At 40.7% G+C, this 27,959-nt stretch overlaps 1 protein-coding gene across 1 annotated transcript in view; it reads left to right on the top strand.

Moving 5' to 3' along the window:
• Positions 1–1,105: 1,105 nt before the first annotated feature.
• NKAIN2 (sodium/potassium transporting ATPase interacting 2) overlaps positions 1,106–27,959 on the top strand; it is a 794,408-nt gene continuing 767,554 nt past the window's right edge. Inside the window, exon 1 of the mRNA XM_083176781.1 lies at positions 1,106–1,545. Within this exon, the coding sequence (XP_083032907.1) occupies positions 1,492–1,545 (54 nt within the window). The 5' untranslated portion in view covers positions 1,106–1,491. The remainder of the gene's footprint in view (positions 1,546–27,959) is intronic.

Here is a 27,959-nt window from a genome sequence, read left to right as displayed (position 1 = left end):
ATGGGACGTGCACGCGCATCCCCGCCAGCCGGCCACGCACCCCACCAGCATTTTCCAGCACCCACCAGTGCTAAAGATATGTTGCGCTGGCGGGCCGAATGAGAAAGGCTCCATCTGTATGAGCTGAGTGGCCAGTGATAAAGTACAGTGACTTTATCACTTCACCTGGCTTAATACATCTGCCCCAATGTTACATAATATGAACTGAGGTCCGCATTGTAATGTGGAATAATATGAATTGGGACAATGTGGGCCAAACTGTGGTCCAGATGCACCAAGTTTAAAAAGTGATAAAGTAGAGAGGGATAAACAACCAGCTAATCAGCTCCGAACTCCTCGCTTGAAAATGACAGTTAGGGGCTGATTGGCTGTTTTACCACTTTTTGAAGCTAGGTGCATCTGGTCTGTATACCATAATGTGGATTTGGGATACTCTCTAGCATAATGTGTACTGGCAGACCTACAATTTGGCATGACATGAACTAGCACACTATGGGGGCATAACATTATCAACTCTGTGTGTCCGTGGTGGCTGGCATCTCTAGAGAAGCATTGGGACAGTGGCCCCATCAAAATTTTGCTAGGGCACCCAGAAAGTTCTGTCCTGTATGAACATGAGTGGCATATTTCTGCGTGTGTGTTTTTTCTTATTATTTATAGTATGCCTTCATGCAAAATGCTCCGAACTCTGCAGAAGCACAATCGTCTGTCATGTGATATAAAGGGAAATGATATTAAATTGATACAGATGAAATATCAATGCAAGCAGTATTGTATTACATGATATGAATGTAATAAATTCAAAGAAGCAGACATTGACTCTGTATAACTCATAATTCATTGAAGTTTTCCCTGTCAAATTACTTGAAAGTACATTAGAATGACAATGTTTTCTCTATGTATTTTAGTGAGGGGAACATTGCTTTTAATGCTTTTGAAGATCTTTCTACAGTACAGTAGGATATCTGAATGGCATTGATGAACTGTTTATCAGATAACTTAACATCAAGACAAGGAGGAGAAAGAGGTGGCGAAGAAGCTGAGAGGATTCCCTCCTGCACCCCTCCTCCTCTTCCTCACACACCTCCTCCTCCTTCCCCTTGTGTGGATGAGAGCATCCCTCCTCTGCTGTGTGTGTGATACATGCTCTAGAGCGCTTTCACTGCTTGCAGCATGCAGGGACTGAGATGTTGCCAGGCTGCCTCTATGAGCTGCCTGCAGCCATGGGATATATGAGCACTGAGCAGCTGTGGAAATTATTCTCTTGTGTACGACTTCAAAACCCCTGGCTGATCTTTCTGGTACCAGTAAAGGTATGCTGGGGCTGCAGGTGAACTCCTAGGTCCTAATGTCGATTGCTTTTTCTTTGCCGGGTAAAAGAAGTCACCTAGAGAGCAGCAAAATCCAGACAGGCACCAAATCTTTCCTATTGCTTTTGCCTTCACTGGGAAGGAATTGACGACGAGTCTTGACAACAGGCTTTTGGAAATCATGGGTTTTTGCAGTGGCAGGTGCACACTGATATTTATCTGTGGAATGCAACTGGTAAGTGACAGGAGAGTATCAGCCTCTCTCTTACATACTTACTGTGTCAAATGGCTTAAAATGGATTTTATTGGATGCAAGTGTTTGTATTCTGCAGGGACAATTGTTAATATTTCTGAATAAATGTTTTCTGAAACACTTTTTTTGCCAAAGAATTTCACAATATTTGGGAAGATGATGGAGTCCTCACTAAGCAGATACCTTAACGATCCCTTGCCAATGAGATAAACTTGCAGAGAGAAAGAGAGTGTGAGTGCTCACTTGCCTGGGAATCACTGGTAAGAGCACTGATAGTAAGTGGAGCACTGAAGCAGTGAGGAGGATGTCGGAGAACCTCACACTGTCTCTCAGTGGTGCAGACTAGTCTGGTAGTTTGGATAGAGATTACATGTAGTATAAGAGAGGTGTATTCTGGATTATAGTGTTGTGTCAATGCTGGTTAAAAGGGAATGAAGCACACAGCAATACAGTATGTTTTATTTACGGGACCCTTGAGCTGAACATGCAGTAGGAGGCTTTTAGTACTAGCACTAGTTCAGGAATGTGTTCTAATGTACCTTTTGTCTGACTGGTACATAGTGCAAAATAGCATAATGCATCGGAAAGTGAAGTCTAGTAGTCACTGAAGCAATATCAGGTTTTACTTGTTTAGTTCCATTAAACTAATGTCAGTTTTCTTACAATTCACAATATAAAAGTGTTATGGTGGAAATGGTTTTAATATAATACTTTATCAATTTACTTATCCTTGAGGTCAAGTGAGGGCAATATGGACTACTTGTTGAGACTTGTAAATTAAGTGAACATAAAAAGTTCTTTAGGGTACTAATATTTGGGCAACACTTGAGACATTATGGTTCCTATTTTGTTGACTGTGACAACAAAATGTGTGATACAGAGGAATAAAAGTATAAAATGTTTCCACAAACTATCTAACTGATCCTTTATGTTCTAAAAGTATTGTACTTTTTGGCTTAAGATAGCTATATCTAAAAGATTGGGGAGAGATAAAGTTGTGATAGATAAAATATCAGCCATTACTCCCCTAACTGTAATTTTGCAAACACACCCTGTTAATGTAAGGCAGAAGCTGATTGACTGGTACCTAACCTTTCATAATTGTATCTATATTAAAGCTTTGTCAAATACCCTCCTAAGTGTTTATTGACAGCCACATTGCATAGCAGAATGAATTGTCCATATTTACCTTTTTACCCAAGTCCTATTTATAAACTATTTGTGGGGGTGGGGGTGTGTGGGGGGTATTTATCAACGCTTGAAGAGAAACAAAATTGTGTGAAATTAAGTACCAGCCAATCAGCGTCTACCTTGTTTGTTTGAAAAATGACAGTTAACAGCTGATTTGTTTGTACTTTATCGCTCACAATTTTTTATCTCTCCTCAAGCTTTGATAAATACGCACAAATATAGCGTGAAATGCATTTCTTTGTTAAGAACTAGCGCATGCGGATATCATGTATTGTATCACTTTAATGTGCACCTCTGAAAAATAGCCTATTCTGACTTCAAAGTGTAAGACATTTACAGGCAATTTTGTTCATCTCTAATATGTGCTGCAGTTATGGGCCAGTGAGCATAGATGGATATCACAACTCACTTTGTACAGCTATGCAATGTCTATAATATTCTTTGCCTTTTAATGTCTCCAATCAGTATGTTTCATGGTTCCTGTCTTGTGAATCCATTAAGGTAGAAATAGCAGTGTGACCTTTTTGCATGTCTAAAGTCAATGGTTTTGTGTTTGGAATCCTCTTTACAAGTTTACCATGCAAACCATTGCCTAATTGCCATGATTAATTAAGCTGCAATGTAGAAGAAACAAAGTTGTATAGAATAGAACATTGGGACTTGTGCCAATGATCTTTTATTTGCAGGCTTGCACTGTTAAACCTTTAAAAAGGTATTTCTATTGACCAGCAGTAGTAAATACTTGAATTGAATTATAGGTCTATTAAACAAAGTAATGTTTGTGAATTTTTTTAACTCATCTGTGCATTGTTGTGACTGAAATAGTAGCCTGTGGTTCTCTGATACACTTTTGTGTTGTTGTTGTTGTTATGTTTGTATATTATAAGTTGTGATAGAATAAATAAAAAAAAATTAAAATAGTCAGATTTTATATTACAGAACTTAAAGTACATCAAAAAGTTCTATAAAGGTAATTACAGTGAAGTATACTGTATAACACAATGTAATTTTACTCTCTGAACATTTTATACTACCAAAAGTGATCACTAGTTGGCAGCAGATATACAATTTATGTGTAAAAATCCAATATTGCCTGAACTTATAGTTCCTACAGCCTCTTGAAAGTGAAACGAAAAATATTGCCGAATATGTATTCAACATAAAATTGCTGAAATATGTAATCAGAATAACGATGAAGCTCTTGACCCAGTGTATTTTAAATGAATGGTACTATTGTTACAAATAGATGTTTTTATTACAGTATGTGATAGCCATGCTATCATTTGGAAATGTAGAAATTATTTGTGCTAAAAATTTGAAAAAGTTGCATGCACTCCAGTTTATTGCATCAATTGTGTTTTAAATGATATCTGTAATATTTGTATTGGTCCGCTAAATATTTACATATAATTTAGGCCATTTGTTGCTTCCATTCTTAATTCTGCTGATCTAATACACTTATTAGCAGCCATTGATAATCATACACCCATCAGTGAACTGGGGAAATTAAAAAACAAAAAGTAACATCAAAAAAGTTAACCATCCAAAAATTATGAAATGCTGAAATTCCAGGATTTGAAAGAAAAATTCCTGCTCAGTATTATTAACCTCACTGCACAACAGCTGCTCTTAAGACTGTGATGCAGAGTTGTATGCAGCCACTAATAGCCTCATAAGATAACTACTTACCTGTGGGGCAAATTTATCAATGGTTTCACTTAAATAAAATTACAGAGAAACTGCAGTTTTTGCATAATGTTTTTTTTTTTTAGACAAAACAGAGATAAATGCCAGTCGCACAGGAAATATCAATTTGGGTATGGTTAGGTGGACCCTTTTTATTTTGTATTACTCTGTGATTTTATCACATAGAGACCAGTAAGGGTGTGCTACCATAAGACATTGGGTACAAGCAGAATTTTTGGAAGAAAAAGAATGTCTGTTGCTGGTGCACCAAGGATTAACGATACAATAAGATTTAACTTTTATTAGAGATTGTTAAAAGATTGCGAAATAAAACACACAAACATATACATAGACACAGACTAGTGGAAATAAAAAAGGAAAGGAATCCTTATGCAGTTGAGCTCCCGATATATTCTTTTGTTTGTCGGACAAATCAATATATTATCACAGATCCCCCAGTGTGTATGCAGCAATGTCCACGGGGAAAACCCTGTTGGAAATGCTGGATGTCCCACAATATAAAGTTTATGCTGTATGTGTTGTTAACCTGCTAGATATCTCCCATTTAGTCACTCTACCATGAGAGGGGATTGATATCTATTGCAGGAAAAAACTTTAACAGAAAACGGCGTCCAATGTATGGATTCTAGACCTCTGGTGCAGTGTGCGGCTAGTGTTTTTCCGTCACCTGCCCAGGGTCTGATGCTAGCCCTCTCGGACTGTCAGCCGTGGTTCTAAAGGCAGCAGCGTCTGAGGGTTATACCCGTGCAGCTTCTATAAGTATGCCTGTGCAGAGCTCTGCAATACAGGCTGCCTGTGTGCGGTGGGCTGTCTAGCGTTTAAACACCACACTTTCCGGCAGGGGGTTCCGTGTACAGCGGAGACCCGTCAGCGCATCATACAGTAATCAAAATACATTTGTATGTGGGAAGGGGGTATCGGGAGTCAAAACTGATGTGCGGTCGGCGCACGCTTCGCAAGAGCTTCCTCAGGACCACCCACAGGGCGTCCGGAAGCCGTTTTTATGCTGTTCCTCCTCATCAATATTCTATGCAAATTCCGGGTGTGGTCAGTATACGTATGGTTATTGAACTCCATTACCATGGAGACTGCTCTTAGAAAGTAGTCATATGAGAATGTCTAAGTTGCTATTTGTTAGGACATATTATGTCAATTTCTGCTAATCGCAGATTGGTCCAATGTCAAAGTGTGGATCCATATATGGATCTTTCATAAGATATGTAAAAAAAGGAAATATTTCTAACATTCTGACAAAGGGTAAAAAAAAAATTATTAAAAAGAAGGATAAAGATAATTATAAAGAAGAAAACAGGATCGTTTATTACCTATGTGGTCACCGTGTGTTTATGCTTTACATATATCACCAACGTCTCGTAATTATGAACCTTGTGAGCGAATATAGGCTTCTTGGTTGCTAATAGTAGCCGCTTTCTCTGATAGTAGGTCTTACATTATGCTGTGATTATAGGCATGCTTTCAACTGGATAGCGGGGCATGGGCAAGTATGGCTGTATTGTAATATTTTAATGGTTTACCGTCTTTGTAAAAGAAAGGGGGAGGAATAAAACTTTCCCGGAGTTACTATTGGTAACTTCAATCCTTCTTGAAATGTTCTAATATGACAAATTTCTTGCTAGAGAAAAAATTGCGGAAGACTCAGGGGGTGATTGAGTTGAAATGTCGGCTTGTAGGAACGACACAAGAATATACGTGAAGATTACAAGTATAGATATGGCGATAGTCGATTTTCTCATATGGTTGCCGTTGGTAACCTCCATGCATATAATGGGGTAGTCCTTTTTATAAATTTTCCTGCTTGGAGACAGTTGTGTCAAAAATCTTAAGGAGTAGAGATATATATTTGAGTGTCGACTGGTATGTGATATGAGCAGCATGTGAGAAAATATATGTAAAAATTAGAAGTACATGGGTGAGGATAGTGTGACTTACGCATATTGTTGCTATTGGTAACCTCCCCTTTGTATTGACATGGTTTACTAATAGGAGCTTTATGCAGGTGCTTGCACAGAAATCTCCCATGGAAGGCAAATTATCATTGCAAATCGCAGTCTTCATTATTTTCAATGGGGATCTGACCCCTATGTACAAAACTTTGAAAAGCAAAGCTTAATGAGTTTGACCAAGCTAGTTTATACCATTTACAGGTGGTTGAAGTTGCTTTATGCCTATGGCGGCATATTGCAAGGAGAGATATTGCCCTTCCACAGTTACCATCCAGTGATGGATCCAATTCTGACACCGCACATGCACAGTGTCATACTTCTCTGGAGAAGACTTCACAAACATGAACAAATCCTACAGAATGCTAAGGAAGTAAGCTGCAGGGACAGCTACCGCTGTTCAAATGGTTTCACTTATTTCACTTATATTTTCATTATTAATGAAAATATCTGCCACAAAACAGATTATTATGCAGTGCCACAATCAAACGGGATTTGCACTTGGAATTTATTACATAGGCATCACATTGTTTTATCACGTATGTTGTGCAGAGAAACTAAATATCACAGCAAAAAACTGAAAACAATTAATCCAATATTGCCATCAGCACTGTTATTATCAATACTTGCTACATTTTCCACAGTATACTGTATAGTTATTAATGTTATCTAGGAATATCTCGCAACAAGCATTTAAGCACATATACTGTATGCCCATATATGGAACTAGCCATGCCCCTTGGCACAAACCCTTAATGGGGCACTGTGAAAAATTCTACTGCCAACAATAATCTCCCTGAAACTAGTTTTCAAAAGTAGGCAAATATGCACTAAGTGTCATCTTTGTCCTAATTGGTTATTTCAATAAACAAAACAATTATCATATTCTACCATTTTATATTTTTAAACTACATTTCAGTTTGAAATATTGCTAATCATTTCATTTACATTACCAAGAAGCATAAATGTCAAATTGTGTATAATTTGCACCACATTTTAAGTTGCTAGCCAAATATAGTTATTTATTTATCAAATATAAAGTGTAATGCAAAAGTCTACTTTGTTATTGTATTATGTACACATATGCTCCAATATGGCAAAACAACAGGCTAGATTTGCCACCTATAGGTTGCCTGAGAAGGCTAACTATTTGGATATAAATACTATACAATTAAAGAGTCATCTTTAGTCAAGTTAGTCTTATGTAGGGTATACACCAGGGCGACCTGCTCACGATGCACATCGTGAGCGGGTCGTCAGTGTCTCGTCCGACCCGCTCATGGTGACGCGGGTCCGATGTGCACCGTGAGCGGGTCCGATCCGATGGCGACCCGCAACCGGCTGTATGGTCGTCATTGAGATCCTACCTGCAGCAGGTAGGATCTCAATAACGACCGACCGACCCGCGGGACCGCGCATCGGATCGGTATCGGTCCACAGCAGGTCAGAAAAGGGCACAAACAGCACACAATCTACATCCAATTGGTCGGAATTGGATCTAGATTGAGGGGATCGGGCCCTAGTCGTCCTGGTGTGTACCCAGCATTAGGATAGCAGCATTGTAGGTACTGTAGGACAGTCAGATGTTATATGCTACTGCTGTTTATTGTTTTGCAAATTTTACAGCAAAAATTAGAATTGTACCTTGACAAGTGTATGTATTCATAGCTATAGGTCTGTATATATGATCCAAGGGTATTGTGACTGGTTACATGGTCATCTTCTCCTATGACAGCCACTGATAGAGACCAAGAGACTGTTCAGATAAAAGGATTATCTGCTTTATTGATTTAATGGACCTTGTATTGAAAATAAATCTCTCTGGATAATTATTACATTTGTATTTTAATTATATCAACATATAGGTTACCTACTGAAATATATATGTGTCAAAGATAAGGGAGCCTATTTCACTGTTGTTGTGATAGATAGATAGATATATATATATATATATATATATATATATATATATATATATATATATATATATATATATATGTATACAGGTTGAGTATCCCCTATCCGAAATGCTCGGGACCACGAGCATTCCGGATAGGGGAATTTTTCGTTTTTTGGAATTATTTTTTTTAGGCATACTTACCTGTCCCCTGATGGTGTCCGGTGGTCCCTCGGCGTCCACGCAGTCCCCGGGCGTCCACAGCAGGCATCCGGCATCTTCGCTGAGTCTCCAGCGGTCCCAGGAATGCATTGCGCGAGTGTGCGCACCGGTGACGTCACCGGCGTGCGCGCACACTCGCGCAATGCATTCCTGGGACCGCTGGAGACCCTGGAGAAGATGTCGGAGGCCTGCTGTGGACGCCCGGGGACTTGGTAAGTATGACAAGAGGGTTAGGGGGGGGTTAAAAAAAAAATTTGAATGATTCCAAAAACCACGGTTTTTGGAATAATTCGGATAAGGGATTCGGATAAGGGATGTACGGATACAAGATCTTGAGAAAGGTTTTTATTAAACCGAAAAGTCGATCAACTTCACGGTTGTTGTGATTCTTACCTGAACTTTGAAAGTCCCGCTGAGTGCCGCTCACACCTCTCCCCCCTGGGGACCCCAGTATATATATATATATATATATATATATATATATATATATATATATATATATATATAGGGATCCCTGAGGACGGGCTGACTTGGCCCAAAACATGTCGGATTAATAAATCAACTTTTTGCTTTCACTAAATCCGAGAGTGCCGCCTGTTTCCCACACCCTGCATTGGGGCCACAAGGTCCACACTGGAAGGCACTGGGTCAGCAAACAATTGGACCTACCACTGGGAGTGCCGGCCATCACACAACTATATATATATATATATATATATATATATATATATATATATATATATATATATGAATACACACATCAAACCCCAAACTTGCGCTCAAATCGAAGTTTTGGCAGCACTACTGCGGGATCCCCTGTTAGACAGGAAGCAGGGTTTTTTATATGTCGTGATTCTTTGCATTTTTCGTGCTTGAGATCCAATGTTTTCTGTACTAGAGTTATATATACTGTACATCACTGTGAAAAATATGATATACTGTACTACTTGTCTGGTTCCGAAATCAACAGGATATAGCTGTTAAAAACTTAATCCAAATGTTTACCATGTTATAGAATGAGTTGTCACTTGACACCTTGTACTTTTTGACATGTGTCATTGAATATTGATTCAGTTTAAGCAAGTACTGTATCACTGACACACAGACACACAAAAAATCACATATGTTACTCTTCTATAAAACTGAAAAAAAATATAGTGTCAGGTACACAGTGTTCTAGACAAGATGACAAATTTCAAAGATTTATCGAAATCCGTTCCCATTATTTATTGTATATTCGATCACAGTGGTTTGCTGTGTCATAACAACAATATATTTTGTTTTGCATGTCACATAAGTAAACATTAAGGGTGAGATTTAATAGGATGAGAGATTCAGAAAGTGAGAGATTTGGTAAGAAATCTCCAGTTTTTTTTTAAAGCGGCAATCATTTACACTGCAAAACCAGTTTGATTTTGCAGTGTAAATGATTGCCGCTTTAAAAAAACTGGAGATTTCTTCCCAAATCTCTCACTTTCTGATTCTCTCATCCTAAGGGTCAATTTAGTTTACAGAATAATTTCTACCTACATTTGGATTTTTATCATCATCATGATACGGCAAAGCACAAAGAAATATTTTTTGCTTTCTCAGGAGATTCAGTAGTTCGTAAGAGCGGAAAAAACATCTCTGTGTCTTGCATTACGATACTTCACTAAATATTTTTATACAAAATTAATAATAGTCTTTGACCTTGTATGGATTTTCTTTGGTTCATAAAATGTTTCAAGTACCTATATGATATGCCAAGGAAATGTGATCTTAATCACAGTTACTGATTATACTGTATTTCTTACAGCCTTCAGGCATAGCATACAGTATATGTATATTCTTTTGGATAAATCTGATATTTCACACATCACATCACTTCCTGGTCTGCTCACAATGTAGCCCCAATAAAAACTTATGAATGAAAATCATTAAGTCCAATGGTGCCTAAATAAAGGGTAGCTCTAGGCATCAGTAAAATGGCTCATACATTAGTGTTAGTCAGAGCAGATTTCATTTAAACCCTCAATCATTTACAATGTTGCACTGACATTTCTATAGCTGACTTTCATTTAGCTCCTGTGAATAATTTTTAACCATACATCCCACACCGTCATTCTCTTAACCTTGTCTTAATTTAACCCTTTGATTGCTAACATCTCTGAGAGAGATGTGCAAAATATCAGCTAAAAATGCCAGCGTTGCTCACATTTGTTATATAAATTCAAAAAAAAAAATGTTGTGTAAAAACCCCCCATAATATTTCCTATATAAGGTGAACATTACTGGTCATTACGATGAAAAAAATGTTTGCGTGGCAATTTTGACACCTATTTTGACAAATTCACTTGGCACTCAAAGGGTTAATAGTATTCTGCTTCTGATCTCAATGTGTTCCCTTTCTGAAGCAACCATTGGTTACTGATTAACATTTATATTTCACTCCACAAACAGCCATCACTGGGATATAATAAATGTAGCAGCGATCAGTGACATTAGTGATTTATTTCTGAATCCTGCGTAACCATAAAACTCTAAAGCAATACTGCCTATTGAAGAACTAGGTCATTTATGGTGCATGAAATCTACGGAAACCAATAAATAAGCATTAACTATTATCAAATGTCTATTACCATATAAGATTAACCTTGTACAGTTCATAGAATCCTTCCTATAATGTAACATGGGAGAAAGCATGTGAAATCAGTCTGCTACAACTGAATGTTATTAATTATTTGCCCAGTTATATACTGTATATCAGAGCTTAACTTCCATAGTCAATGGAATAATTTGCATACTTGATGGTAGCACCAGTATCTCTTTATGGGTACAAATACACAAATAATTCTGTGTGATTACAGCTGTGTACACACGAGTTAATTTTAAGCACATATTGCTGGCAATATGGTCGCTGAGCGACCATATTACCAGTGTTTCCCATGTGCTGTGGGAGATAAATTGCCGGGAGCGCGCTCCCGCGGCCAGCCCTTGATGGTCGCTGGTCGCAACAGCATGCTCCTCCGATTATGGCTGAAAATCATTGGTCACTAGTGCACAGTGCACTGTGCACCAGCGACCAGCTATTTCTAGTCGAAATGAGGTAGAGACAGAAAGAGACAGAATAACTTGCAATTTTCAGCCAAGATCACTGGTCGCTGATGAAAACGGTACACTGAGCACTATATTGCTGATAGATATTGCCAGTACACCGAGCAATATATTGCTGAGTGATTTTAAGCCAAAATCACTCAGCGACCCAATTGAACCGTGTGTACACAGCTTTAGGGCCTAATTCTGTTTCACTTGCAATAACCCAAATTGTTGTTTTGTTTCTGTGCAAGGTAAATACCAGCTGCTTTATTTTAACATGGATATCAGTTTGAAGAACAAACCCCACCATAATCTAACTCTCTCTGCACATGTTACATCTGCCCTACCTGCACAGTACCCATGATTCTGTCCATTAGACAGACAATTTGCTTTTGCGAGTGAACCAGAAATAACGCCGAGCGTCATTGACGCGCATGTGTTTGAGGCGCTCACGCGTCCTCGCCAGATGGAGTGCCTATCCGCCTGCTCTCGCCAGCAGAGGGGATCTTTTGAGAGCTGGCGCTGAATGACAGGTGCTCCTCTGTATGCTGCATATTAACCGGTCAGGGCCAGTCATCTTACTGGAGAACACTGTCCCTGACAGATCGCTCCATACACAGCCATGACACATTGCTGCATTCTGAGCGATCTAGTATAGCTCAGAACGCTCAGCACATCTCCCCATATGAAATAAGCATTGGACAGTGATAAAGTACACTAAGATAAATAAAGTACTAGCCAATTAGCTTCTACCTGCCATGTTATAGGTTGTGTTTGGGAAATGACAGTAGCTGGTCCTTTATCTTTGTCCTTTTTAGTGCTGTCCAAGTCTAAGTACATAGACCCCTTAGAGGTAGATATACTAAACCTTGGAAAGTAACACAGGGGAGAGAGATAAACTACAAATCAGTTCCTATCTGTCATTTTTCTACCACTAGAGTTTTTCTAGAATGCCTGGTGATTGTTAAACCAATCCCTTTAAGCAGGGTGCACAGAAACAAGGAAATGCATATGCTTGAAGGGTAGAGATGATTTCACATCCATCCATCCTTCCTCATATGCACCAGATAGCAATAGACTATTCCCAGGAATTCCATTCACTATAAGCAAACTGATGCAAAACTGCAGAAAATGTTGCACAATGGAGTAAAAGGCACACAGCACAGGACTTACGCTATATGCAGAGCCGAATTTCCCATTAGGCACATGAGGCACGTGCCTAGGGGCGGCACATGTTTGGGGGCGGCACTTGGATGCCTGTGATGGTACTGTCAGCCCAAAGTGTACCAATAACTGCATAATATCCACTGTACTGTACCATATTCCATCTTAAATAGAGTGTAAATGGATAGGACATGCAGATACTGCCCCTGTAAACTGTCCTACTTAGTAATATGTATTCATAATAAAAGAATGTCACAGTTAGTGGCTTTTTTTAATAAATCCATAATATTTGCTATTATCAAATGAGGGCTTATAAGTAATCAATAAAAATAATATAATTATACAGGGGCTGGCGTTATTGTTGTGCCTAGGGGCGCCGTCATCCCTAAATCCGCCCCTGGCTATATGGTGTAAAAAGATAGATGTTTGAGAATAACACATCTGTATATCAATACATGGTGTTTTATACAATCAAACCATTTTTAAATTTTTAAAATGTTAGGAAAAACTACTGCAAAAATGTGTGTAAGTGTAAAACAATGGAGACATTTTGAAATGCACCAAATTGTAAGTAACAGAAGGTAAATAACATAAAATACAGCTTACGACAGACCCAGATTAATTATTTTATTAAACACCATGAAAAAAACATAACTTGTTCGGTCTCTTTGCCTGCAAAGTATGAGCGTGGATACATCTGTAATGTAAAATAGGATTTCGACAGTACAGTAGTTCATTATTTATCAATTTAATTACCTTGACCTCTTTAAATACAGTAACTAAACAAATACTTTCGGGGTCAAAGACAACTTAGTCCCTGAAAAGCCCTATGTGTTGCCAGTTGTGAGGAGAAATAATATATGAAATGTCTTTCCACAGCAAGATGATTTCCTTATTCTACACATAGGGCCTTATTTTGATTCGTTCGGTCCTCCGTGCGTTCGCACCTGACTATATAGGTCACTCTGAACTGCGCGCACGGGAGAAATCATTTAATGGTCGGAGGCCGGCACTGTCGGAGGAGGGCGGTGTCTGATGGATTTGCAAGGCTGCGAATTTCTCAGCCTTGCAAGTCAATCAGAATAAGGCCCATACTGTAGAACAAATATGTAAAGCATAAAGGAGGCTGGTTGTAAATGGCTATTTTATATGGATTGTTTATCACCTACTCTATATATGTCACAGTCCTTCAGACTTAGAAAATGAAATACCACCAAGCCGCTGTCAAACAAGACAATCCTTATTGCACAGATCTTATTTCAGTGTTTACTAGCAATGCCTAATCTTCCCTGTTTAGCAAAATTCATAGAAGAGTAAAAAAACATTCCTGTATGTTGTCTGGAATATAAAGCCTCTTAAAGCCTGTCTGCTTTATTCTCTGAGCTGACTTGCACCACATACTGGAACTGTAATCAGCGCTAAGCTTTGTGCTATATTTTAAATAAAGAAAGCCAATTCAAGTTGACTATGAAAAGAGAACATACTTGTCATGCACCACTCTTTCCATGGGAACAGAAAATCTATTTTAGTGAGCTGAAGTATTACATGGCACAGCAAATTCAGGGGTTAAAGAAACATATTTGATAATATTACAATTTTTATTATTAAAAAGTGGCATTGGTGAATCTATAATGGATGCAGAGTAAGTGGTGCACAAGTGCCATGTTTCTGGAGACTTGCGCATGCTTACTAGACTCTGGCATATTGCCGTAATCTAATGTGGCTTGGAAAGGTAGGGGTCTCCAACCAGTGCCAGATTAAGCCGTTGGTGGGCCCGGGGCACTTTAGTCAGGGGGGCCCCTTGCACTTGTCATTACTGGCCGCAAACTGCATGGGAGAATATTACACTGTCAAAACACAGAGTAAAGGCAGTATAAACTTTGTCAATGGGTAACTGCAGGGGATATATATATATATATATATATATATATATATATATACATACATACACACACACACACACACACACACACATACACATAAATACATACCACATGAAAAGCCTGTGTTTGTCCCTCTGCACCTTACTCTGTAGGAGACCTCACAGTCCCAGTGCTGCCTCTGATTAAAAACCCTCCCATGACTTGGCTGCTGCTGCTGCTGTTCTCCATGGGCCTGAGAAGCATGTAATGAGCTCCACTAATCAGAGCTCAGCACAAATATCTCAGCCTCTGCCCTCTGGTGCAAAGTGTAATGGGACTTAGTCAACTCCCAGTAATGCACTGCACACTTGTGCAATCAGTGTGCCTTGGCTCCCGATGCTCAGCACCATTAATCATTGTCACATTGGCAGATAGGTGAAGCTGCAGCAATACCCCACTCCCATGCACAAAACCTTTAGCTAAAAAAAATTTAAATAATAATATTTTTTTTTTGAAAAATACATTCCAACCACAGGGGGCCCCTAGCTAGAGGGGGGCCCAGGGGTACTGACCCCCTTGTGCCTCCATTATAATCCAGCCCTGTCTCCAACGAGTCTGCATACTGGCCCATTCCTCTGTTATTCTTTCCAGACAGCACCAGTAAGCAGCATTTAGCCATATATCATAGCCAGAAAGCTGTAATTTTGAATTGAATGACCTCTCATATTAAACTATACATGTCTGGTTGACATGTAGCTCTGCAAAGTTCCCAATGCTGTGTGTCTTTTTAAGCCCGCCGTTAGCACAGACCACCACCCCATTCGCATGGTGAATTTGCCCGCACAGCTGCAAATGGTTGTTTTTGCATAAACATCCATTCACAGCTTATGGGGTGACACCTACATCAAACGATGGTCGCTGACCATCGGATGATGCGGAGTGCACATGAAAACTAAGACAGTTGTCTTAGGTTTTCATGTGTCCTGTGCCCATCATCAGGGCATTAGCATCAGAACACCCAGTGTTTTCATGTGAACGCCCATGAAACGCTAGGCGTTCCCATGGGTGCATCCCAGAACATGTTACATCTGCCATCCCTGCAGTGCACATGTTTTTTCCATTTGAGAAGGAATTTGCCTTTGTGAGTGAACCAGAATAAGGGCCAGTGCATTAATCAAAGAGGTGTAACGGACAGAGGAGCAGCCACATTCAAGAGAGTATTCAATGTGGGGTCACGGCTGTCGAGCTGGCTTGACAGCCGTGACCCTGTCCCGTTCTCGGTCAGCTCGACCAAGAACAAGCAGGCGGGATTCAATGTCCTGCCTGCCGCTTCCTAGATTTTGCTAAAGCTTTTGATACAGTACCACACAAGAGGATGATAAATAAAATGGAGGACCTGGGATTAGGGGCAAGTATCTGTAGATGGATAGGGAACTGGCTGTGTGATAGAGAACAAAGAGTGGTTGTGAACAGTGCTGTATCAAATATTATACCAGTACTAAGTGTACTTAGTGCACAGGGTTCGGTACTAGGGCCCATTTTATTTAACATTTTTAGGTACTTGTTTCCTAGCACGGCCACAATCTGGAGTAATCGTGTCCCTTAATTAAGGGACACGATTACCCCCGATGGACCCGATTTCTTTTGAAATCAGGTCCATTTTGCCGGCTAGGATACAATATCGGGGGCATCCCGTCGGTCGGGACCATTAACATTGGTCCCGACGCGACCGACGCGATGCCCCCGATATTTCCATAGGCTTCAATGTTAAAAAATATTTTAACATTGAAATCTTGTCGGGAAAGTTAAAATATCGGGGGCATCGCGTCGGTCGGGACCATTAACATTGGTCCCGACGCGATGCGACGCGATGCCCCCGATGGCGACGCGGACACCTGTGAAGCCCGCGAAGGGACGCGTTTACCTGTGAAGGTATCCGCGTCCCCTCGCGGGGCTCGCTGCGCTCGCCACGCTTCGGGCTCGGTGGCTCGCTGCGCTCGCCACACTATTCTATTCTCACTCCACGCCCTAGTGGATAGTAGGGCATGAAAAGGTCGGAGGACGCGTACCGCCGCCCCTCGCGGGCTCGCTGCGCTCGCCACGCTTCGGGTTGTCGTCTATCGTGGGCTGGAGTTTACGCGCTTACATTTGGGGGGGTTGGGAATTTTTTTCATTTAATCCAATGTAAAATTGGGTCCCAGGGACCCAATTTACATTGGATTCAATGAAAAAAATCGGGTCCAAAATCGGTCGGTCGCGTCGATCGCATCGCATGCGACCAAATCGCATGCGATGCGATCGACCCGATTTTTCCGACACGACCACCCCGATCTAAATCGGTGTGGCCGTGCTAGGAAACAAGTACCCATTTTTATTAACAATATTGGGATGGGGTTACTCAGCAATGTATCTATCTTTGCTGACGACACAACATTGAGCAGAGTTATTTAATCAACGGAGGATGTCGCCGCGCTTCAAATTGATCTTGACAATCTAGATGAGTGAGCAAAGAAGTGGAAGATGAGGTTCAATGTAGACAAATGCAAGGTTATGCACCTTGGGAGACACAACCAGTGTGCTAGTTATAACCTACATGGGGTGGCATTGGGTAATTCAGTACTTGAAAAGGATCTAGGAGTCCAAATAGATAACAAACTGGGTGTAGTGATCAATGTCACATAGCAACAAAAAATGCCAACAGAATTCTAGCATGTATTAAAAGAGGCATGGAAACTAGGGACTCAAAAGTAATTATGCCACTGTACAAAGCATTAATTATACATTTCACAATTGGAAATATTCTTTTTTTGAAATAAATAAAATATTGTAGATTTTGGACAAGTCCGATTGTGGCAGATGTACTAAGAAAAATTGGAGTACTATAAAGTACTAACCAATCTGTTTTTAAAGCTGGGTACACACTAGACCACAGGTTCTCAAACTCGGTCCTCGGGACCCCACACAGTGCATGTTTCGGGGGTCTCATCACATCTTTTGAAATGTGTTGGTCAGTAATGAGTGCACCCATCGGGTGACCTGGAAAACGTGAACTGTATGGGGTCCTGAGGACCGAGTTTGAGAACCATTGCACTAGACAATTAATGATTTTGGTGATTCTGATGGGTCAGAACAACAAAATGTTCACATCATCCAGTGTGCAGGGCAGGCCACAAGGGGGGATCAAAGGTGACACTTGTACCAGTCCCCAACCTTGTGAGGGGCCCCGAGGCTCTGAGGGGCTCAGTGGCTGTAAGCCATGGCTGTGGTAGTGCAGCCCTAGCAATCTATATATATAAAAATCGATGTGTGTGTGTGTATGTGTTTATGTTCCCTATGGACTCCAAAATGGTCTGACCGATTTTGATTACATTTTCAGGCAATCTTCAGATTAGCCCAGTGGGTGATCCTGTGAAGTTTGGTAGCGATTGGATCAACAGAAATTTTTTTGGGGGGTTTTGGCAAATAATTGATCGCGCCACAAATGAGATTTCGATCCCGCCAAACCTGTCAAATGCAAATGAATATTCAAGCCGTTGTCAACAACGTATTCACAAATCTAACAACCAACTACAAAAATCCGTATTGGCTGTGCGAACGTGCAATTTTGGCACCAAAAAATGATGATGTCAACAAGCTCAATGAGCAAATTCAATTGAAACTGCCCGGGAAAACAGTCAAATACAAATTAATCAACCCAGTAATGGACGAAGAACAAGCCGTCAATTATCCTATTTAATTTTTAAATACATTGGAACCACCCGGAATGCCACTGCATGTATCAACATTGAGGGTTAGATCACCGGTGATGCTTATTTGCAACTTAAACGCACCAAAGTTGTGCAAGGGAACCAGATTGACCATCGGCACTGTACCTATAGATATCTGCTAAAACTTTGTCACATGACCGCCCCCATCCATCCACCAGAAGTCATCTGGCTATAGATAATTAGTGCTTCCCGTGTGAAGTCGGGGGGGCGCTAGTGGTTTATAAAGGTGCTGCTTACCCATCTGGGTTCCTGGAAGTCCGATTGTGGCAGATGTACTAAGAAAAATTGGAGTACTATAAAGTACTAACCAATCTGTTTTTAAAGCTGGGTACACACTAGACCACAGGTTCTCAAACTCGGTCCTCGGGACCCCACACAGTGCATGTTTCGGGGGTCTCATCACATCTTTTGAAATGTGTTAGTCAGTTATGAGTGCACCCATCGGGTGACCTGGAAAACGTGAACTGTATGGGGTCCTGAGGACCGAGTTTGAGAACCATTGCACTAGACAATTAATGATTTTGGTGATTCTGATGGGTCAGAACAACAAAATGTTCACATCATCCAGTGTGCAGGGCAGGCCACAAGGGGGGATCAAAGGTGACACTTGTACCAGTCCCCAACCTTGTGAGGGGCCCCGAGGCTCTGAGGGGCTCAGTGGCTGTAAGCCATGGCTGTGGTAGGGCAGCCCTAGCAATCTATATATATAAAAATCGATGTGTGTGTGTGTGTATGTGTTTATGTTCCCTATGGACTCCAAAATGGTCTGACCGATTTTGATTACATTTTCAGGCAATCTTCAGATTAGCCCAGTGGGTGATCCTGTGAAGTTTGGTAGCGATTGGATCAACAGAAATTTTTTGGGGGGGTTTTGGCAAATAATTGATCGCGCCACAAATGAGATTTCGATCCCGCCAAACCTGTCAAATGCAAATGAATATTCAAGCCGTTGTCAACAACGTATTCCCAAATCTAACAACCAACTACAAAAATCCGTATTGGCTGTGCGAACGTGCAATTTTGGCACCAAAAAATTATGATGTCAACAAGCTCAATGAGCAAATTCAATTGAAACTGCCCGGGAAAACAGTCAAATACAAATTAATCAACCCAGTAATGGACGAAGAACAAGCCGTCAATTATCCTATTTAATTTTTAAATACATTGGAACCACCCGGAATGCCACTGCATGTATCAACATTGAGGGTTAGATCACCGGTGATGCTTATTTGCAACTTAAACGCACCAAAGTTGTGCAAGGGAACCAGATTGACCATCGGCACTGTACCTATAGATATCTGCTAAAACTTTGTCACATGACCGCCCCCATCCATCCACCAGAAGTCATCTGGCTATAGATAATTAGTGCTTCCCGTGTGAAGTCGGGGGGGCGCTAGTGGTTTATAAAGGTGCTGCTTACCCATCTGGGTTCCTGGAAGCAAACTTACAGAGACCTTCATCCAGTAACTCCCCTCAGTCTGGTTACCTGTCCGGATACAAGTACTAATACGTTAAGTTACATCACGCAACACAGCGAACCATAGGACTCACATCTGCCCTGCCCTATTATATTGCATAGTGAACATAAATCAATTTTTTTCTAAAAATAAAAAAGTTTCATTGTAATAAAAATCTGGGTGTGTGGTTGTGGGGGCCCAGAGATATCAGTGTACCGGGTCCCAAAATTTCTGTTACCGGCCCTGCCAGTGTGTACGTTCTCTGTCGCTGACTATGTGGACACCAGTGCTTCGTCAGCAGCATCATCTGTCATGGGAAGCGGTCATCTATTAGAATGAACTCAGGTCTACAGTCATTAGGTCGACCCCACTAGGTCGACTGGCAGGAAGGTCGACCTGACTTAAGGTCGACATGGGCCAAGGTCGACATGACTTAAGGTCGAATTTGCATAAAGGTCGACATGAGGAAGGTCGACTGGTCATAAGGTCGACATGGGTTTTTTACTGTTTTTTGAGCCGACATGTGCCGACAGGCGGTATTTCATGCCCTACCATCCACTAGGGCGTGGTGGGAGAATAAAATAGTGTGCCGAGCGCAGCGAGGCACCGTGCCCGAAGCATTGCGAGCGAAGCGAGCGATGCGAGGGTCCGATTCTCATTGCCAACTGTGTCCATGTTGACTGTGTCGACATTCGGATCAAAAAACAGTGAAAAACCCATGTCGACCTTATGACCAGTCGACCTTCCTCATGTCGACCTTTATGCAAATTCGACCTTAAGTCATGTCGACCTTGGCCCATGTCGACCTTAAGTCAGGTCGACCTTCCTGCCAGTCGACCTAGTGGGGTCGACCTAATGACTGTAGACCTAAATGCAGTCTGACGAATGATCCCATTCCTCTGTCATCTGTACATGCAGGATGTTGGAGGACATAACAAGCGAGGGCCAGACTCTGAAATTTAGCAAGGCCCCCGCTTTGTCGCTACCAGCATCAGCAAATGTGTATGTACTTGTGATGCAGATAACCCCACTGGGTTCCAACAAAGGTAGAATGGTAGCTGATTCACTGATCTCTTTCCACTTTATAACTTTCATACATCTCCCCCACTGTTATGTCATCTCCTTTCGTATTACACTACACCTGTGGTGGCTTCTAGTGGTCACTGGCGGTACATCACCTCACTGAGGTGAGGAGTAGTTAGCCATATAAAAATATAACTACATTTAAGAATTCTGCTAATTTGGTTCTTTTAAATTGAAATCCTTAAATGTGTGCCAATTACTCATTAAGACCACCACATTTGAAACACATCCAAAGAAAAATAGTTACTTCCTCAAAGTGATGGAATGTTTCTGAATGTGTTTCCTCCCATTTAACGAGCAACTGTTGGAGTGCAAGACTGTAAGGCTCATTATTAGTAATTATATGAATTATGTAAAAGTTATAACAGCAGCATACATTATAATGAGTATGTATCATCTGAAGATTTACTGAATATAAATTAAAGCTCTGAAACAAGGCATTAACCATACAAGAGTATAATTCACCTTTTAAATCTTATTCAGTCTAGTACAAAAAAGTACAATAAAAAAATAGAAAAAAAGATTAAGGGATCAAATCCAATGGAAGAAACACTGCTTGGGAAAATTAGCCATCTGCTCAGTGAGAGATTTACATGTAGAGTAAAATCACTTAATCAGAAAACTCAGTTAACATTTGGTCATTATAAAGATGTTAAGCAGTGTTCCATTGGCCCTAGCATACTGTATATTGCAGTGGTAGATCCATGGGTGATGTGGAGACTGCTATCAATTGTGATTTGTTATTATTGATTTAATCTTTTGTATGAATGTTTTGTAAATTTTTAATCTTGTCTATATAAATCTTTTATGCACGATGGAGTGCCCCCTAACATGCTAAGGGTAAGAAGCAGATCAAAAAAGGATCTTGGTACTTATAAAACAAATTCTTATACAGTACTAAGGCAAAAGTAATTAGTGGACCACTTGGAGGTTTATGTCTGTTTACCAACCTGATGCTTCTGAGCGTGTTAATGACCAATATTCAAACGAGCAATGCTTGTACTAGGAGAACAAGGCAAGTAGAAGCATTGACCTTAAACTTGCCCAGATTTGTTGGGGTTTAGAACCTTAAGCATTGTAAATAAACCCCTATTAAAACTCATTTGTGTTTACATTTTGTGTATATGTTTTTATATGGGGAGGTAAATGTTAGCATACCTCCCAACATTTATAGGATCCCCAGCGAGACTCCCGGATGTGGGTAGCCATCCCTCCACAATGGGCATGGCCTCCTAGAGAGGGGTGTGAGTTTACTGCAATGTTGCGATTACGAGACAGACCCCCATTTTTATCACTGAGGGGCATGGCCAGCACTCTGTGAGCTGCCTACCATGACCCTTGTGTCTATACCCCCATGAATAAACGCTGCGCACATGTGAAGGGCAGTGGGACACCAAACTGTCCACCCCACTGGGGGACACTGCCGGCTGTGGATGAAACAAGGGACGGTCCCAAAAAATGGAACTGTCATGCGAAAATCAGGACAGTTGGGAGGCACAGTATGCTTTAGTAGATGCCAAAATGCAGGTTTTCAGTAATGTTATGTGTTAATATTATCTACTATTGAGACAGAGCATCATGTTATGTTGTGCTGCAAGGAAATTTAAATGGAAATTGCATTCAATAACATGCCCTGCTTTAAGTGATTCTGTATGTGATTTATATTGTTTTGAACCGAATGCTAAGGAATGGAGTTTGGGTTAGAGCAGGGCTGTTATGAGCAGAGACAATAACATAATAAGTTGTCATGGTTTCTGGGTGAAAAAAAAGAAGATAGGAACCCTGTACAGTACCTTGTTGTTATATTCAATAGACATTTACAGGCTTCATTCTGTGCTCTCTTTCACATTTTTCTAATATTCCATCTGATGTGCTTGTCTGAAACTTTTGAAACGATACATCAAGTTCTGTCATGTGCTGACTTACAGAATGTCTGAGGGAACGTACAGTATAGTCAGGGGAGATGAGGCAAGCCTTATATGTATTCTCTCTCCTTCCTTTATGCAATGGTACTAACAAAATTCAGGCATTCTCATGTTTTACATAAAATGTACACAAAAATGTTTTATTTACAATTCAAAGCCATAATTATGTACAAGAATCCATTGATCACACTATTTTACATGGATTTATGCCTACTCTAAGGTAGCAATTCAATTGTTTTTGTGTGACCAGACAGACAAGGTGTAATTCAATAGGGTGTTTGTGCATATCAAGCTTAAATAGACTGGGTTTAGCTGTACAATATGAATGAGCCAGACATACCTTTCATCATGATCCATTCCATTAGGCAAAAAATACTCTGTTCCTGGACTTCCCTCTTGCTGTATGATTGGTGTCACCTGTGTTGAAATACCCTTCTCTTCAATTAACAAGTTCAACACACGTGATGGCAATCATACATTAAGAGGGAAGTCAGAATCAATCATACATGATCAGGGAAGTGTGAATGTTCAACTACAGTATGCTCTGTAAAATGCTGTGGAATATGTGTGCAATATATATAAGAAACTTTGGTACTTGTTTATTATTACGGCACCCATTGCATTGCATACCATAAGGCTTAATATGGTATGCAATGAGATGAGATGCGATGCGATGCGATGGGACCCGATCTTATACAATTTAAAATTGTATACCATTGTATATGGCATACAATGAGATGAGTTGAGATGAGATACGATTTTAAATTGTATAAGCACACTAATGGGTGCTTTCAATGTTAATTGCCCCCCCTATAAGATTTTTAATTGTATAAGCACCCTAATGGGTGCTCACAATGTTAAATGCACCCCCACGTCACCCTCACTATCAACGCCAACCTGAAGCGTGGCGAGCGCAGCGAGCCCGCGAGGGGCGGCGGTACGCGTCCTCCGACCTTTTCATACCCCCACTATTCATGTCGGCGTGGAGTTGATTTCATATAGTGTGGCGAGCGCAGCGAGCCACCCAGCCCGAAGCATGGCGAGCGCAGCGAGCCCCACGAGGGGACACGTAATACATGTAAAGTAAAACGCGTAAAGTATCTTATCGTAATACATGTAAAGTATCTCATCTCATTATATGCCATTGTATGCCATATACAATGGTATACAATTTTAAATTGTATAAGATGCCATAAAATGGAAATCGTGAGCGCCGTGCTAGGAAACAAGTACCGAAACTTTTAATAATAAATACAAATGGTAAAAGGGTGGGATACTTACAAACATAAGGGGTGACCAGCTGTGCAAAGACAAAGAACAAAAAAAATCTTCACTACAGTTATAGTAAACACAGCTACTGTATACAGTATAATGAAAATATACCAAGATTTTTTATGCAGATGTAGCAAAGTTCATCTAAGCTGTGGCTTTTTGGACCTGCATCTACATTTCTGCAGTGCGTATGCATGTGCATATATGCACATACATGGCACATAGGCAATATTTTTCTTAGTTGTAACTGCTAATTGTTACATCCAGGTGCACCTAATTATTGTTGCAATGTGTGTGTATGTGAATGCATTTTGTGGCAATGGTGTATGCTGCTACATATGTAGTTTACTAATACTTGTGTTGCATAACCTCCAACATGACCCATCCCATTAGGTACAAAATGCTCTGTTCCTGGACTCCCCTGCCAGTGACAGTTACAGATGTGAGCCTACAGCACAGTCCAAAATTCAAAAAGGGGGGGTCACATCAACTCTCAGTGATGTTTGGGATGGCAGCTGGTGTGGCTCCCCTTTTTGAATATTGGACTGTGCTGCAGGCTCACATCTGTAACTGCCACTGGCAGGGAAGTCCAGGAACAGAGCATTTTGTACCTAATGGAATGGGTCGTGTTAGAGGGTATGGTGTTGTGTTAATCCGAAAGCAACAGACATCCCCAACTGCCATCTTCCCTCCTCACATGTGTCTATATGGTATGTCCTTTATTTACAGTTCATCTTTACACATCCCATCATCTCTCACATGCCCCTTATACGCCCCTCAGATACACCAACATATTTTTTTACATTTTGTTTATACCCCCACCATGCAGTTTTTCACACATTACTCTTACATGCATATCAGACCCTCATGTCCATTAGACCTCCCCACATCGCCAATAAGCCTTTCCACATGTCGGCAGTGTATTCAGAAGGTAATGACCAATTATGGTACTAATTATTGCCTTCTGAGAAAATTGTCAATCATATATACAGGTGGAGAAATGCGTGAAGGGCTTTATGATGGGATCATGGTATTAAAGCTCAAAAGAGCCTACTGGCATAGCTAATATGGATAAACACTTCTAACTAATGCTAGAGAAGATATACATAACCTGCAGACCTTGGTTTTTCTTACTTATACCCCTTTTCCACTAGCAACCTGGGTCAGACACGGTAATTTGTACCCGGGTTGATACCGGGTTGGACCTGGGTTTAAGACACATTTCCACTACAATGCTACCTGGTAAATTGCTGGATCAGCCCTGTTTACACTTAACCTGGGTAAGGCCTGTTTTTTTCCTATAGATTACATAAGAAAAGGCCTTTTTAAAGGGCATTACCAAAGGGGAGGTCATAAAATAGGGCCACCATTACCCAAAAGGGCCACTATTAAACAAAACATTTTCTGATTAAAGAATAGACCAGAAATACTTATTTGAAAAAGTTTTGCTTTTATTTTAGTCTCAATATTCAATATTAAAACCTTTTCAAAAGTGTCTTCACACATGAGACGTAAAACTATTGTGAAAACTGTTGTTTGCAGTATACCTGAGCCATTGCTGTACCTAGATATGTAGCAAGTGCACATAAACATTTACATAATGCACATAAAAATACCCTAGAAGCTCCAATCATGTCTGTTTTTCAAATATACTGGGTTTCACTAACCCTGAACCCAGGTGCAACCCGGGTGCTACCCTGGTCATTACCTGGGTAGGATTGCCGGGGAATCCAAACCGGGTTATTTGACAGTGAGTATTTCCACTAGCAGAAAAACCCGGGTAGATACGTATTCCAGCAGGAGGAAGTTTACTGTACATTGAAGCTTATTTGCTTGTACTAAGAGCATTAATTCTGTATCTTACATCTACTCATATCCCTAAACTGAAACTTTGTACATATCAATCTGTTTTGCTTGCCTAAAGAATACATTTCTTCTTAACAACTGTCCAGCATATGGATGACCAAATATAGCAAGCTACATCAGTGGCAAACGCAGGATTTTCAGAAGGGGGTTTCCAGAGGGGCGGAGCAAAGCACAGAGATGGACACTAAGGTGCCCCAGTGTATGCCGGGTCAGTTAAAGTATTATAGATAGATCAAATGTATATAAATAATAATAATAATAACATTTTCTGGTGGGAGGACAGTTTGCTTGACTGCAGATATCTCCAGTTCCCAGAAAAAAAATTCTTAGATTTTAATGGAATTAAAAACTAGAAAATCCCACCTACCAAATGGTATTGGGGACTAGGGATCAGAGTTCAGGAGGCAGAGCAATCTGCCAACGAGTATATAAAACTACATACCAGGTGTGTGGAGCTGGAGCAGTAACCAGCTGCTGGAAGGCTGATATATCTGGTTGTGGGAACAGTAGAGACAAGCTACTAGTGTCCATCAAAGTGGGAGAGTCACAGCTTTTGGAATATACCCTCAGAAAAATTCTAAGTCAGAAAGAACCTGAAATATCTGACTGGGAAGAGCAATTAACAGGCTTGGATGGGGACCACTGCTTTGAAGTCAGATATCTCCGGTTCCCAAGGGCCGATTTTTAAAATTCTTGTACCTATGGAAAGAGGGGACCCTCAGCTTTCAGCCCAGGGCCCTTAGACTCCTGGGGGGGTTTCTGGGTACTCAGAAACCCCCCCCTGCGTGCACTACTGTACATAAATTACACTGAATTCTAATTTCTACAACTTGAGACATATCATCTGCATGTGAGTAAAATCAAATTGCTGAAGATTTTCCATGTACTAATATGTAAAGACAGCTAACTACTTTATGTACATGCAGTTGACTGGTCTATACTCCTGTTAGTAGCCCATTTGGTTACATATCATTTGTGGACTATCATTTATAGATTATATTTTGTTGATTATACTGTTTATTTATATTTGGCAATAAATATACAGTATTTTCTATATACCGCAAGCATACCTCCCAACTTTCTTGACCCCGGAAAAGGGACACTGCTGATGCACCTAATGCGGCCTAATTTAGGGGGCGTGGCCTATACTTGTGGCTCCCCTCAAGGCCACGCCCCCATTTTGCCGCTATGGGGGCGTGCGCACAGCGTTTATTCCCCGCTGCTTAGCAGCCGACAGGGGGGACTCCCAACAGCCCCCCCCTCACCGCGGGACACTGCCGCTAATTGGAGCTGTCCCGCTAAAATAGGGACTGTTGGGAGGTATGCGCAAGAACTGCAGTCAGCCTCACTACCGGATATTTTTAGCACCTGATCTTTATATTGTTCGGTTTATGCAAAGAAGGTCATGTAATCTGGATGCCTGCTGCTCCAGTCAGTTTTATTCTCTATCTTATAACAAAACAGAGACCAAGTCTACCCTAAAGCCCACCACCCCTGCAGGTTCTAGCAGATCTACGCCCTTTCTCATGGTTGGAAGCCACATTAACAAGTACATTGTGCCACATGCTGCTCAATGGCCATAAGTAAGTCACCACTGGTATACATGCATCTTTGTGCTTTGTAAATAGAAAATAGTTCCTATTATACTGTTTTCACAGGTAATAATCTGCACAGGCTATATTTCTTCCTCTTTCTGGACCATTTTGGAGTGGTAACACACCCAATGATATCATATAGTGTCCTTAATGATTTCCTTAATGTTCCCACAAAACACATTATCATGCATGTTTTTGGAAGGAGATAAATGGATATTTAAACAGAAGTAATAACAATGGTAAAGTTTGGCTTTCACTAGCAGACGTAAAGTGAAATAACTGATGCAAAAGTACAGGACATTGGGGGTTATTCTGGTTGAATCGCAAAGCTGCAAATTCACAGCCTTGA

This window comes from Crinia signifera, chromosome 3 (assembly GCF_055691185.1).
Source record: "Crinia signifera chromosome 3, ASM5569118v1, whole genome shotgun sequence".
In the NCBI taxonomy this organism is placed as follows: domain Eukaryota; kingdom Metazoa; phylum Chordata; class Amphibia; order Anura; family Myobatrachidae; genus Crinia; species Crinia signifera.
Note: the sequence above shows the minus strand (reverse complement) of the source record. Positions and strands in the feature narration are given on the sequence as shown.